The sequence below is a fragment of the Cyrtonyx montezumae genome, unplaced genomic scaffold, assembly GCF_038088225.1.
Source record: "Cyrtonyx montezumae isolate F1298 unplaced genomic scaffold, pur_monq_1.0 scaffold_0, whole genome shotgun sequence".
Lineage (NCBI taxonomy): Eukaryota > Metazoa > Chordata > Aves > Galliformes > Odontophoridae > Cyrtonyx > Cyrtonyx montezumae.
In genome coordinates, this window is record NW_027071824.1 from 51,432,185 (window position 1) to 51,447,798 (window position 15,614).

The 15,614-nt window shown below is 38.4% G+C and overlaps 1 protein-coding gene across 1 annotated transcript in view; it reads left to right on the forward strand.

Moving 5' to 3' along the window:
* The window catches only part of SLC22A16 (solute carrier family 22 member 16), a 31,475-nt gene extending 16,070 nt beyond the window's left edge, over positions 1–15,405 (forward strand). Inside the window, exons 2-8 of the mRNA XM_065736919.1 lie at positions 1,841–2,317; positions 4,314–4,431; positions 6,300–6,849; positions 8,404–8,531; positions 8,892–9,001; positions 9,464–9,563; positions 14,540–15,405. Of these exons, the coding sequence (XP_065592991.1) occupies positions 1,881–2,317; positions 4,314–4,431; positions 6,300–6,849; positions 8,404–8,531; positions 8,892–9,001; positions 9,464–9,563; positions 14,540–14,752 (1,656 nt within the window). The 5' untranslated portion in view covers positions 1,841–1,880 and the 3' untranslated portion in view covers positions 14,753–15,405. The remainder of the gene's footprint in view (positions 1–1,840; positions 2,318–4,313; positions 4,432–6,299; positions 6,850–8,403; positions 8,532–8,891; positions 9,002–9,463; positions 9,564–14,539) is intronic.
* The last annotated feature ends 209 nt before the right edge of the window (positions 15,406–15,614 follow it).

The window sequence follows — 15,614 nt, forward strand, 5'->3', positions numbered from 1 at the left end:
GAGGACCACCAACATGTTGAAGAGGTTAGAGCACCCTTCCTGATAGGAGAAGCTGAGAGCTGGGTCTTCTCAGTCTGGAGAGAAGGAATCTTAGAGGGATTTCAGCAGTGTGCACGTATACTTGAGGGGACGGTGCAAACAAGATGGAACTGTGCTCTTTTCAATAGTGTCCAGTGCCAGGACCAGAGTCAAGGGGCACAAACTGGAACACAGGAGGTTCTGTATGAACAGCAGGCAGCACTGCTGTGCAGTGTGGGTGACAGAGCTTCCCAAAGAGTCTTCTCCTTGGAAATCTTCAGAAGCCTGCTTTTGAAAAACATGCTCCGGGTGTCCCTCCTGGAGCAGGGGTTGTGCTGGATGGACTTAGAGGTCCCTGTCAACCTCAGCCATCTGGTGATTCTGTGAGGTAGGAATAGTGAGAGGTGTTAGATTACACAACAGAACTTTTCCATTGAACAGATTAATTGGACATTAAGACACTGTATCCAGCAAAATGTATTTAAATACTTTGGCTCTGCATAGTTTAGAAATTCGTTAGAAATCATGATGATAGATGATTAAAAGTCCTAGGCTAGGTTGTGTTGTAAACCTTACCAGAAGAATTCAAGGCTAGAATGCATACACGTTAGTAGAGGGTGATCTGGAGGTTGCATTTGTTATGAGCACAAGACATTTCAAGGCAACTGTTTTTTAGGCATAACTTCAGCAGAGACAGCCTGTGATCATGTTTAAAAAAGCTGGTTTTTGTTTCCTGCTAGCTCTGGTGTATGCTGCATGAAGGATGTGTGCGTAGAAACTCAGGGCTTTTTCAAGTTAGTGTAACAGGTTGATTTCCAGTAAATAAAAAAATGGAAGGAGAAACAAAAGCTATATTGTTTTGTTTTGTTTCCGAACAAATGTTTTACTAATTCTGTGCATAATTTTAATAGTTATTTGAGGAAAGGACTCCTTATGTTTAAACTATCAGAATCTCCTAGAATTTCCAGTGAGTGATACTGGAGTTTACTGCAAGTCTTTTGACATTCAGAATATGTGCATTCTATACACAAAAGATTTGCTTGCATCTCAAGCATATTTTAAAAGCTGTTAAAATGACAAACTTCAAACAATGCGTAAAACATTCTTTTACCATGTTTGTTTTATGATACCATCTTTAATACATAACTGCACACTCTGCTTAAGCCAGAACCCCCCCAGATTTACAGATGTGTTTTGTTACAAAGCAGTTCACCCTTCAGGTTCTGTCTTCCACTACACTTGTCTACATGTATTATCTCTTGGTCTTTCTGAGGCAGTAAAGCAAGGTGGAGGATAGATGGAGTAGGGGTACATGGATACAGTTATGTGAAATGAAGGGCATAATGTGTTTGTTTTGTTTTATTTGATGTGCCTATTTCTATCCCTATGAAGCTGAGGTTGCAACATCCTGGTTCCTCTCACCATTCTTGTAACCTCAGATCTTCTTCTGAGAGATTTTGATGGGATGGCATTGGTCACTTCCAACTTCACACTTAAACTCAGAATTTATTCCTTTTAAATGGTCTTCTCCATGCAGCCATACGTATAGCTAAGACCAGTATTGATTTTTTTGCAAAAGAGGTATCTGATATTTCCTGAGGACAGATGGCTTCTACTGTGAATCTTTTCTTATCACTGGTTCCTTGCAAGGCTTAGCTGTTTTTGAAGCCACACTACATAACAGACTACTAGACAATAAATGATGCCTCCATTTACAACTGTGCCACAATGACTGGACTGATCCTAGCAAAATAATTGTGTTGATGGTTTTGTGTTTACATAAGGCTTTTCCTCAGTAAAGCTTTTTTGTTTCCCTTTGCAGATTTCAAGCATATGTATATTTTGCGTCTGTCTTTCAAGCTATGTCATGTGGCATCCATTACTTAGCATCTGTGTTCATGGCTGTTACTCCTAACTTTGTATGTGGATTCCCTGGAAATGTGAGTAGCATTCTCTTCTACAACTCCTCTAAAGCAAGTCTAGAGGACATCTGGACAATGTGGACACCAACAGAAAATTACATTGTAGCTGAGCTGGAAAATGGAGAAATCTGGGAACTTAATCAATGCAGCAAGTCCAAACGAGAAGTCAGTTTTGATCTAGCATATGAGTATAAAGGCAACAAGACCATATTTTCTTGTTCTGATGGATTTCTCTATGATGATACAAAATGGAAGAGCACTGTTGTTACGCAGTGGGATCTGGTCTGTGACCGAGAATGGCTGGCAAAACTAATCCAGCCTACGTTCATGCTTGGAGTCTTGGTTGGAGCGGTGATTTTTGGTGACATTGCTGACAGGTAAAGTGCCGTCCCTGAGCACTGTACATTTAGACTATAGTAACTCCGTGCATGTATATCTGTTTTGTTGTTTTCATTCATTGTGTACAAATTCAGGAGGTTTCAGTGTTGTTTATTCGCAGATACATTTAACTCAGTTTCTTTTTCACATAGCAAGTACTAATTTTCCAGTGTCTTTGCTAATTATTTGCTTTTGGAATTTATTTCCTACTTTATATCATCCACTGTTCTAGGCTTGGTCCCTCCGATTGCCCTGTGCAGCTAGCTAGCATTTTGTCCCAATAATTTTTTTTTTGTAAGAGGAACAGTAACAGTCAAGAGTAAAACCGTAAAAGCCTGAGAGTAGGTGTTCACCTTGTTCTCCACAAGGAGAGATTCCTCATGATAGCCTACATTTGTTTCTGGATATGCTAAACTGCTTGAGAGCTACAGGAGGATTAAAACCCACATATGTTGAAATAAAAAATACCTGACCTCTGGCATGAATTCAGCTCTTTGGGACTGATGCAAAGGCTTTGAGGGATTGAGCAAGCCTCTTTTTCACCTTGCTGCCTGATTGCAATTTTTGCTTGAAAGGTGAGCTTCAAATTCTGCCTCCTGAAAGATAGTCTAGACAGAAGGAAAAAGGGTCATCATTGTGCTTTGCTGTGGTTCCACCTGTTAACCAGCATGACCAGAGGTCTGCCTGAGCCAAAGGAGCACCAGCCAGCCCAGGGCCCCCACCAGAGCCTTCTTGTGATTGCTGTGCCAACACTGTCCTTCAGTTGCCCCTATGGCTTTGCCTTGCCTGCTGTTTTCTGAGAGCCAGCTTCACAAGCAGGCTCAGAAGTGGCATTCAGTGAGATTCAGTATCCCCTGTGCCTGTCTGTCTATATGACATTCAGTTTCCTAAGCTACACTGTACTGTCCCAGACAGATTATATACTTGTATTTTGATTTGAAGACTCCTTTATCCATCCCTTTCTCTAGAGGAGCTTGTTAGGTAGCAGCTCTGTTAGATGGAGGGTGAAGATGTGTTCCACAGCAAACACTATGAGGAGGAAGAGGAGCCCAACCACATTGTTCTCTAGTTTTTCTTCATTAGCACAGCATTATGGTGTGATAATGTGGGAATGCAATGGAATCAATCCTTCCTCCCAGTTCAAGGCTTTGCAAAACAGTATTTAGTACAAAACCAGAATATAATGCCAGCATTTGTTCTGTGTCCCTTAAGTAATTTGTAGCTTTATTAATTAATATCCAGACATGATTTATTAAGTTAGGTTCATACTGTTCTCATTTCAATTAACTTAAGCCATGAACAGTCAGTTGAGATAATACACGCATCCTGAGTTGCAGTTTTACAACCATGGACTTTACAGCTGAAAGTTATTATTTTCTGACACATTCTGGCTGGTGAGAAATAAGTTTGTGGGTTCCTCCCATTCCCAATTAACAGATTTCCCAGCAGAAGAGCCAGCTGGGATTCACTGGGATCTCTTCTGGAAGGGGTCAGAAATCAGATGTGTGTAATGACTCCTTCCTCATACATCTTCCAGGTCAGGGCTGGTGAAAGAGGGGAGGGTGCCGGAAAGAGCTGTGAGGTGTTGTTGTTTGCAAATGAATATCTGAAAAAAGCAAGTCTTACATACTGACTTTATAAATATGGCAGAGTAAGTCTGCAGATTAGTTACGGGGAAGTTAACCTTGATACTGGGTGTGAGTAATATAATGTCACTTGTACTGTTTACTTCTGGCAAGAATTCTGGAAAAATTCCAGAACAGAACCTTTTTCCATAGGAGTTTCCATTTTCCTTTTGTTGGAATTGCTGAAAAAATAAGATTTTTCTTTCTAATGTGGCAAGGAAAATACAGGAAAGTAATCCAACGTTTCTTTGGTGAGTGAGAGCCTTAGGTATTTTCAGACTCACTTCCAGACAGGCTCTCTAAAGTTGCAGTTTTAATTTGACAGAATGTTTATGGTTGCTCATCATTTTATTGCTGCTGTGATTTGCAGACTGGGAAGACAGCGTGTTATGTGGTTCACAAGTGCTGGTCAGTTTGTATTTGGCATTGCAGTGGCATTCACGTTTGACTACTACAGCTTCGTGATTGTCCGCTTTCTCCTTGCTATGGTAAGAAAAGAGCTCACCCTGGCTCTTTTATGTGTCTTTTCCTTCCCCTTCTCAGGAAACCCCCCTTTTTTTTTCTTACTTCCTCTTCTGCTTCGTTATTCTAAAGCCCCGTCTGTTGCACTTATTTCAGCAGAGCAGGGAGAGTCTGAATGTTCTTGGACCACAGCACTTTTCCTCTTTGAATTAATAGAAAGCATCTGTATGAAGCAGTGTTTGGTACCTCCTCCATCCCAACCTCTGCTGGACTGGTAATTAAATACCAAGTGTGAGCAGTGAACTCTGGTTTTTGCACTGCAACTGGCATTGCATTTCTCCTTGTTGTTACAAATGGAGTATATATTTCTTATAAATAACAAATCTATAATAAGTATGATTTTTATCTCTGCCATTTGCAATGATGGAGGAGAGATGCACTTTTTCCCTTCTATGCATCTCTTTGGTCTTTCAAACTATATCTGAAGTACTAAATAAATAGGTAGACATGCTTAGCACTTAGGTGTTTATAATGTCCTTAAGGGTGTTCTGGTATATGTGTCTGTGTATATCTATACTACATACATATATATCTATATATCTGGTATCTATATAAGATATATATGGTAACCAGTTTTTACATTCAAAAGTATATTTATAGTCTTTCACTATACAATGCATCAAGACATTAGAAAGCAGTCACAAGAAAAATGGTGTAAGGTGCTTAAAAGAGGTTGGAAATCTGAAAGTAAACACATAATTTCACTTATTCCTGTGGGCAGTCAAGAGAGGATGTTGTACCTGGAGCTGCCTTTGCCTGATTAGAGCTCAGAAGGATTTCCCAGCAAGAAAGCTGCATGGGCATTTCAGCTTTGATCAGTGAAATCACCAGGATTCCATTCGCTGGCTCTCTGGCTGTTGATGCTGGGGGCTGTGGTAGTTTATAAATGCAAAAAGCTCTGACAAAACAGATGCCATGGGTTTTAACTGTCCATTGGGGACTGATCTGAGAGAAGGAGATGTGAAGTTTTAATCCTGAACCACTGAGAACAGCACAACTTTCCTGTCAGCTTCAGTGGGTTCACAGACAAGAGTTTATTAACTGGCAGATCTGTAACCAGAAAATTGATTACTTACTTTTTTATTATTTGATCAATCAAAATAATCTACTGGAATATTTTCTAGCCTAGAACTTCTAGCTGTGCTTTGAAACGTTTTAACAAGAGCTTAGAGTAGCAAAACTGAAATGTATGCAAAATACATATAAAAATGTATATTCAATGAGAAAATCCTTAAATGAAGAATATGCCAGTAATTCCATTCTGTTAGTATGGCTAGACATGTATGAGAAACTGTAACTGTGCAAATGAGCTTCTCTTCCAACATTGTAAAAATGTGATGTGATGACTGTTTACAAGAGTACAAAAGGTAATTCTCAGTAAATTTGCTGTTCTGTGTCATGCAGATTAGTAATAGCTTACTTAAAAGCCAAGGTTGAGATTTTCAGATGCAGCAGTTACTTTGGGGGACTTCCATTTCCTGAGCATCCTGTTTGTGATTATCATAATGGTCTTGATTTTTGGAGGTGAAGTGCCCACGACTAGTTAGGCTCTCTTTCAGGCATCTCTTGCTGGCTCTGCACACTGAAGGGAAGCATTCAAAAGTACTTCATGCCTTTGAACGCAGTTCCCAAGTATTCTGAAAGTGTGAGTGAGCTTTTTCTCCAACTGATTTGTTTTCAGGTTTGCCTTTTTTCTGTCGCTGAGTAACAAGTCAATGCAGTGCCATTTAAATGTACTTAATTGAGGAATGCTTTCTTGTTGCACAAGAAAAGTAGATGCAAACCTCACCCTCACCTTTTTTTTTTTTTTTTTTTCTCTTTCTCCATTCCCCAGGTTTCAAGTGGCTATCTGGTTGTGGCTTTTGTTTATGTGACTGAATTTGTTGGCACTAAAGCACGAACCTGGGCTTCTATGCATGTCCATGCTTTTTTTGCTTTGGGAATTATGGTTGTGGCACTCGTGGGATTTTTGGTTCGAACCTGGTGGGTGTATCAGATATTTCTCTCCGTAGCAACTCTTCCCTTTGTTTTGTGCTGCTGGATGCTCCCAGAAACACCTCTCTGGCTCCTGTCAGAGAAAAGATATGAGGATGCACAAAAAGTAATCAATATAATGGCAAGATGGAACAAAGCAAGCACTCCCTGCAAAGTGTCTGAACTGTGCTCAGTCCAACAAGAGGACCCAGGCACTGGCAGAACAAGTGCCAATGACACATCCTCAACCAAGAAGCACAACATCTTAGATCTGTTTTGTAACTGGTACATTGCAAGAAGGACCATCACGATCTGGCTGGTCTGGTTCACTGGGAGCCTGGGGTACTACGTCTTCTCCCTGAGTTCTGTCAATCTAGGAGGCAATGAATATTTAAATCTGTTTCTCATAGGTAAATAGTTTTTGTACTTTATTCTTTTTCTGACAGAACTAAAACATGAAACTTGGAAATGTCTAGAGATTAGACAGCCAGTTTTTTAACTTTATTCATCCAACTGTGCACCTTGTTCCAAATTCTTATTGTTAATTGGTCATAAAGCTGATTAATGCAGGAAGAAACCTCACTGTTTCTCAAAAGGAAAGAACTGAGAATTTGTCAGCGTACAGAGTTCCTCTCTCTTTGTCTTTGTGACTGTAAAACCATATTCTAATTTTCTCCTCTTCATCCCGCAAGCATCTGGCAGATCCATGCAAAGCCTAATGGCAGTGGACCAGCAATACAAAATGCTTATAGCATTCTGTTAAAAGCACAAACTAGGAAAACATAGAAAAAGTCAAGGCTATAGTTATGTGCAGTCATAATATGCCGAGTCAGTCTGTACAGAAAATAGATTTACAATTCTCAGAAGCAGGGGTAATTTTATTTTTCCCAAAAATGCATTTTTAGTCATACTATTCTTTTGCTGACCTGACTGTAATATTCCTCTGGTATATACATTGTTCATAAAGGCCTGACCTGAAGTTTGTTTGTAAAAAATCTGTGAAAATATTCCATTGACTTCAGAAAACTTCAGGTTGGGCATACAGCTCTGAGGCAGCAGGGGAATAAATCATGTAGTTTGTTTTACTTGACCCAGTGCTCTCAGTGAAGTGTGTGGCTGTCTTATGTACATCAGCGCACAGAAGGACTGGGACTCTTAGAAGTTGAGTTTGGGTTGTCTGTCAAATATTGTAGTCTTTTGGTAGGCTGGCATGGTGAAGAGTGTGTGCTAATGATGGAGCACAGTAAGTAAATCACTGTGCCCACCTCTTCCAAAAATATTCTAACAGACTAACATAGTGCGACTGGCTGCAGCCTGCTTTTACCGATACAAACCCCCAGCATTTGTTTCCCAGTATTTTAAGTGCATCAACACAGTACATCTACTCAGTGTATACGTTCTTACATTCTTCCCTGACCTTACCCTGGACGTAGCGAGATTCTTCATGAGCAAGTTGGCTTGGAACATCTCCAGAATGGCTTAGGATCAGTGTAATTTATCTGGGGGCAAACCATGCTTAAACAGGGTTTGTGAACAGTTCCTGCCAAATACTGGTCCCATATGGCTGTGTTAAGTTTTTCTCTGGAAAGAGACGTTAGGAAGAGAAAATCTACTGAAGTGGGTTATTGTAAGCAGCTGCCCTGTCTTTAAAGCAAGGCTTGCTGTTTTCTGTAATTTTCCACCTCAGAGAGACTTGGAGTTGCTCTGTGCTGTAAAACCTGTTCCACTTGTCCTCCACCATCCCCCACTGACGTACCTTATGCCATGTTTTTCATCTTCTGTTGCCATTTCTGTGACCAAATGAATGAGCCTAACACTTCAGTTGTCTCTAGATTTTGCATATTTATGACGTGTAAAATCAAGCTAACTTCCTAGATCAAATGAATCCCCATAAAGAGGAAGCTAGAGTTATAAGATGAATATGTGTAATCATGACTTAAAACCAAATAATTTCATACTGACAGGTGCTGTGGAGTTGCCTTGCTATATCATTGCTTGCATTGGGATGGACAAACTGGGAAGGAGAAACACACTCATTCCGTTCCTTATTTTAAGTGCACTGATCTGTGTTTTAATTATGTTCATACCTCAGGTTAGTCATATATTGTTGGAAGTGTTCCTACAGTAGACATTTATTTTATCGATCCTGAAGTCTGTAGATGCAGCTGCTCTTTCCAAATCATATGCTTTTAAAATCCAGCTGCTAATCAAGGATAGATTTCTGTATTTTCAGTACAGACTTCAGAGTACTGTTGCTGGAGTCAAATGTAAAACGTTCCCAGGGCTTCAGAGAACCAGGACTGGTAAAAAGTTGTGTGGGCACTTTACTTGCTTTAAAGAAAAAAAACAAGTAAAATATTGCTTTTTGTTTAAAGAAGAGTCATGGATTTAATTTAAGTTTGGAACAGTGATGTTTTCTTGTTATTTATTTATTTGTGATCTCTTTCAATAGGACTTTAATGTGTTAATTATCTTGGCAAATATGGCTGGAAAATTTTCAATAGGTGTGGCATTTGGCCTTATATACCTCTACACAGCAGAACTGTACCCAACAATTGTAAGGTAAGAATTTTTGCCGGAAGGTATTTTTCATTGTTGTGTTGTTATTTCCTTTGGGCCAGGGCCAGCAGCTCTTGACATGTGCAGTGATGGTCTAAAAGACAAGTTCTGCTGCTGCTTCAGAGCTGTCTAGTATTTGGCCATACAGTAAAGTTTTCTTAATTTTTCATTTCCTTGGCCATTGATTGGTTTCACTGGGGAATTAAAAGAATACTCAGTATTTTCTTGCATGTTACATATGCCTTTCTTAAAAGCCCCAGTCCTTCATGCTGTAGTGCACACTGAACGCTAATCTTATTTTTAATCTTAGTTTTAGAAGTAGCTGAATTTCACTCAAACTTAAACTTAGGTTGTTGAGCCGATAGCTTTCTAGTATAATTTCAACTCATCCTATGGGTGTTAACAATTTCCAATCGTTTGCTGTATCTGCTAGAATTCTCATCAGAATACTTGTTTCATTTATAGATCGCTTGCTGTTGGAAGTGGGAGCATGATGTGCCGTGTAGGCAGTGTGGTTGCTCCTTTTTGTGTGTATCTGAGAAGTGTTTGGATTTTCTTGCCACTTGTAAGTATTTATTTCACTGATAAACATTTCATGTTCTGTAAAGATGTGTGTGTCACTTGTCTTTTCAGGAACTGAAAGTTAAACTTTTCTTCTGAAAATAATTGAATGAACCATTATTGTTCCAAATCTTAAGACTCAAAAGTTAGTAAATTCCTATTGCTTAAGCAGAAGGGAGACTTTGAGTCACTGGAATCTGAGAAATCGTTGTGATGCGCAAACATTTGTTTGCACTGGATCCTAGTATAAATTTTGATAAAAATATTTCCCACAAAATTATATTTTATCTCCCATGTAACATTTAAGAAGTGTCTCAAGTCCATACTTCTTTACTCTGCAGACCATGCTAATAACTTACTCTTAACCTTTACAAAGAGAAGAGTATTTCCATTTAGGAAATTCACCATGGTGGCTGTTTTGTTTGTGTTGTTTTTTTAATAGTCTTCCTTAACAATTTCCCTGGCTTCCGTGGACCTTTGGAATAACCTTCCAAAAGATCAAGACTGTCTTAGACTTCACTATGCTTGGTCTTCATATCTGTCCCACAGTTCCTGTTTTGTATTTTTTATTTTTTGATCCAAACAAAACAGTTCATGAAATAGAGAAAAAAAAGAGAGAAGCTAATGATATATTGATATTTACAATGATTTTGACAAGGAACAGAACCTTGGATTCATTAAGTGCACTCTAATGTAGATGATTTCCAGGTCATGCTACTATTGGATCCTAATCTTTAATTGCCTCAGGAGGAGACAGGTGGGGACCATTCCTTCATAGATCTTGGGCATTTCTTCTGCATTATGTAGCTTCAAACTCATTTTGGACAAAATATTTTGTTTCTTTCCTTCTCACAACGAATTGTATTTTTTGATTACATTCCTCCTATGAGGCATTTGCTGCTTAGAAGTCATGCAGCTTTTCAATAACTTTTTTGTCTCCTGGAAGGTAATTTATGCTGATGCAAAATTATAAGTAATTTTAAAGTTTACATTAAGGGTGTAAGTGGTCAGGAGCTTATTAACAATTTAAAAATAGTTTGAGTTCTTTCAAAAGCCCTTAGAGTTTGCTGTGACTAGCAAAGCAATGTTATATGTAAACTATATATATCAGAAGGTAAAAATATAATGGGATGTGTCTTCGACCTAGATTCTTACTCTGATTTTTTTCTACCACATTGGAATTTCTTGCAAAAGTGGCATTGTGTCCTTTTGAATTTGCAACAATAAGAAAACAAACAATCAAAAAAAACCCTTAAATTATAGATGCTAGAGATCTGTCTGAGAGATTCTTGAGAATTTGTTTCACAGTTTAAATTAATTACATTCAATTGTTTTGGATGAAAACAAAGAAGAGGAAGCAGACCACAAAATAATTTATTCCCTTGTGCTCCTAAAAACTGTTTTCTTTATTAGTAATGACCCCATACTAACCACTATAGCATCTTAGAAAAGGCACAGAAAACAACATTTGCATAACAGAGCAGCCAAGAGGGAATGTTCTCTTTCTCTGGTCATGTTTTGCCTTTACTAGCTGAGATAAGCTTTATCTGTGCAGGAGTGCTGCCGTCAAACCACAGATGATGAATGCTGGAAAACAGTGCAAATGGCAATGTAAACAGAGGAATTATTTCAGCTATGGGCAACTCTCAGTGTGCAAGAAGTCCCCATAGAATTTCTAGAGCTGTGCAGTAGTTAACTGAATATGTTTTCATTATTAGTTCCTACTATAAAGCAACTGTCAGTTTATTAAATAGGCTTATCTTAGCACGGAGCATAGCTTGCCAAGTCTTAGGTAAAGAAAGTGTTTTGGAATAAAAGTGAAATTAAATTGATTACATTTCTGAGTAAACTGATATACATCACGTTGACCTATAGTATACACCATAAACTGTCAAGCATTTAATACCACTATTTGTTTGACAGTCTGCCTCACATACATTTATGCCACCTGTGAGCAATGCAAACATCTCATTTGAATGCCTGTAAATCTTGAATAGCTTGCTAAATGTGGTTTTTATGTGACAACTTTCAAGAAGAGTTTAGTAAAAGTGCTGCTTTATGTATATCCTATTTGTGTTTCTCAGTGGTTCAGAATTACGTTACGTTAGTCCTTTAACAGGACCTTGATTTTTCTGTCAAATGTATTGCAGGGTACAAACAAAAATAACTCCACTGAGGTCAGTGAAGTTAAATGAATGAAAATCCTGTTTTTTAAACTTCTTGTGGTTGCAGTTGAATTAGGGATTTTGCAAGTAAGATTACATCTTTAGGTTGGTTCCAAGCAATCAGATATAAACATATTTGATTGGCAGACCAGAAGAATCTCTTGTTCTTGAAAGTAGAACTGTTATTTTGTAGGGATATTTAATGCAAATTATCTCTCTTTCTAGTACAAGTCTGCTATCTCCCAGCCTTATACCGGTGGGAAATTAAATTTGTTGCTGCAGGTAGCTTGGAAGACATTTAAAAAAAATGGTGGCACATCTTTTAGAAGTTACTCATGGTAGCTGCTAGAAACTGCTGGATGCACTGAAGTGCTGGAAATGCTGTGAGAGTTTGACTAAGCAGAAAGTCAGGTTTCAAATGAAGAGCCTGAAAAAGCAGCGACTTAAACATACACAGCTGCCACATTAATTTCAGTGGAGCTTAAACATACTTACATATTTTGCACAGTAGTACACTTCATTCCATAAACATTTAACTCACTGGCTATATCAGGAAAACGTTTTCTGATGCTGAATTACATATGGACAGTGTTACACGCAGGCATAATGGACACATACTATTTGTGTTAGGAACACAGAAAGGGCTAGATCCTTCATGAAGAAGGATGACAAGTTTTCTAAAGTCTTGTTCGTGAATATGACTTCATTGATAAGTGTGGATACTGTCCCTGAGAGGAAAAAAAAAAAAGATGCTTGAAAAGTCATTTCATTAATATACTCTGATTTAATTGTTTAATATTCTGTCTTTCATAGGAAACATTGGAAAATGCCTTGTAGAGTCAGGTAGAACACAGGGAATTAGCCTGGGGTGCAGCAGCTTTCACACTGAATAGAAGAGACACACAGTGATGGAATAGAGTAAAAAGAGCTGAATTAAAGGCAGGAAAGGTGGTGTTGTGCAGGTGTCTATGACAGTGGGAGTTTGCAGGGAATAAGTGGTAGGTTAATGAGGAAGTGAAACACTAGAAGAAACTGTCTGGAAGACCAACTGAAACAGAGAAGACATACATCCTCAAAGCACAGTGGTGCTTTAACCTTACTGTCAGATATCAGTAATGACCTTGTTCTCATAAACTCAGAACGTATGGATATTCAAATAAATTAGTACTCTTTAAGCTTCAGTATCCTCAGTATCCCTCAGTATTCTCAGTTATAAATGTACGACAGCCTAAGAAAATGCATAAGAAGGGTTAGTGTGGAATAGCTGCCATTTTGCAATTCCTCTTATCTTGCCATGGCAGAAAATAGTTTTTAATAGTAGAGTTTTGTCACTCAGAAATGAGTGTGTTCTCTGTTTCAGTTGATCTTTCAGACACTTTGCATTCTTGTCACTCAATACCATTTCCTCTGGTCCTCTCTCTGCTAGGAATTTTTTCTTGTAATTTCTCTTGGTGAGGGAATGAGTATTTTATTTTCACTGTCACTTGTACTATTAAGCAATATTTTGTAGAGAGAAGAGTGTATGCAACCATGTGAGTTCTGCTTCTCTAGAAGTTGCTTGAGACAAGCCATTCTTTTAACACAAGGGGAGGGAAAAGCAGCAGAGTGCATTTGCATGAAAACAGCTCTGTTCAAGGCCACAGTGGAGCACAGTTTTAACTCTTCTTTCTGACTTGAGGAGAAAGTCTCACTTAGATGCAGATAGTGGCAAGCCAGTTCTTGCTTTCAGCGCTGTGTGAGGGACAAAAGTGTAGTAGTTTCAAATGTCCCTTCTCACACTTGTAGGGCAAGTATTAAACAAACAGAGCCAACCTGAGAATCAGCACAGGACCAGATAAAGATAATACAGAATCAAAGAACACAGTCATGAAATGGAAAAACACTGAGGCCAGGCAAGATGTGCTGTGCAGAAGCATCTAAATCAAGAGAGATTTGGATTATTTATAACCTAACATTGGAAGGATGTCAAGGTTTTAATGCCTGTTCTGTACTTCAAAGGAGGAAAGTGGAAACTGTTCTCACTGATCAAAGCACAGAAATGAAGGGGAAGAAGAGATACTCGTGAAGCATGTGTGTTCCTCTGCATCTACCCAACATGGTCCTGGTCCTTGCTCCTTGCCACTGAAGCATGCTCTTACGGTAGCATATATGCCACAGATAAATTCAAGATATTGCCCTGTTGCACATCAGATATGGCCTGCACCCTTACTGGATCTTTAATTAAAATTCATCAAAATATTCCTGTTGAGAGTTACTTTTTCTGCTGAAGTGCTCTCCCGAGCATGGATGCACACTTCTGTGGCTCCAGGCCAGCAGTCTGTACCTAGAAATTCTCTGGCTGGACATTGGAGGAGCAGGGACATAGGTACAGGAGGAGAGGTTCAGGAGATAGACTGTGGTTTAAGGTTATAGGTGTCAGGGAAGTTACAGCTCTGTGAACATGCATGTAAAATAAACGTAAACAATAATATAATCTGTTCTGAAAAACAGGCATGGTAATAGAAATACCAAATGAAGATATATGTATTCTCTCTTCTCAAATATAATTATTCCTCCTTGCACTGTATTGATCCCTTTTGGAAAAAAAAAACACTTCACTTGTTAATTCTACACTTACTCTTCATTAATTCTGCTGCATAAGCTTTCATTTACACAATAAAAAAGCAGATCTTTTATACATACAGTCAGCATTTTAGACTTGTGGTATTTGCTTTGCATCACAGTTCGTTGAATTCTATTTATATCAAGCAAGACTGAAGATTTGCATACCTTGAAAAACATTTCTACCCTTACAGCTACTTTTTATTTCTTCTAGTTACTTGTTGGAATCATGGCTCTTCTGAGTGGAATATTAACATTAATGCTTCCAGAGACACTTGGAAAACCTTTGACTAATACTTTGGAGGAAGCTACAGAAATGGGAAGAAACAAGGAAAACTGCTCAGGAAAGACTCCTCCAGCAGACAGTGGTGCAGTATTAGAAAAGATAGAGATGTTTGGTCAAGAAACAGTCAGCACTGAGAAATAAAGCAAGAGCAAAATGGCTGCTCCCAGTTGTAACAATTATATAATTTATAGATCATTTTATTCAAGAAAAGAGTGTTCTATAATATCCGTGCCTTACAATTTGTAACACATCTTGCCTTTTTGATAGAGCAAGTGTATGAAACCTTTTCCACTTGACTAAGGTACTGCAGAAAACTTGAGATTTCTAGATCCCTTCTCAAACTTACTTTGCCCTTAGAAAACCTGTCTGACTTGCTGTGACCAGTTGGAATGATTACTTTAAATTTTGTAACCTACCTGATAACATATATGTAAAAAAGTGCCAATTCTTACTTCAGATTTTCTGCAGTTAGACTCGTAAACCCACCACAGTGTGCCTTGTCCTTTTGCAGTTGTCAGCTACAGACTTGAGATTTCAATACATAGTGAAGTCAAACACAGTTATAATTCAAGAGAGAAGCCTTGACATTTCATCAGGCCATACTGTTAATTTCAACCTTGAACTATTTTTTTTTCAAAACTACTTCGAGAAAAGCTGTCATTTCTAACGAAAGTATTCTGTGGAATAGCTCCTGACTGAAAAAATAATATTAATTTTGCAAAATGTGCTATTTTTTTGTATATTAATCATTCTGTTGAATGGTAAATGTATTTTTATTAGCGGCTTGGAAAAAACTGTTCACTGGATTACTGCTGTCTTAGTGAGTTCCTAAAAAGAGAAAAGTAAGTTTCGAAAAAGAGAAAACAGCCTGATGTCTTTATAGGTATTTTTCATTCCAGATCATTATTTCAGTGCACCCCTTCTCACTATGTTCAGCTCAGATTTAGCCTCGTATTCTTCTGATGTTTCAGAGCAACACCAGTAACTTTGCCAAACACCTCCT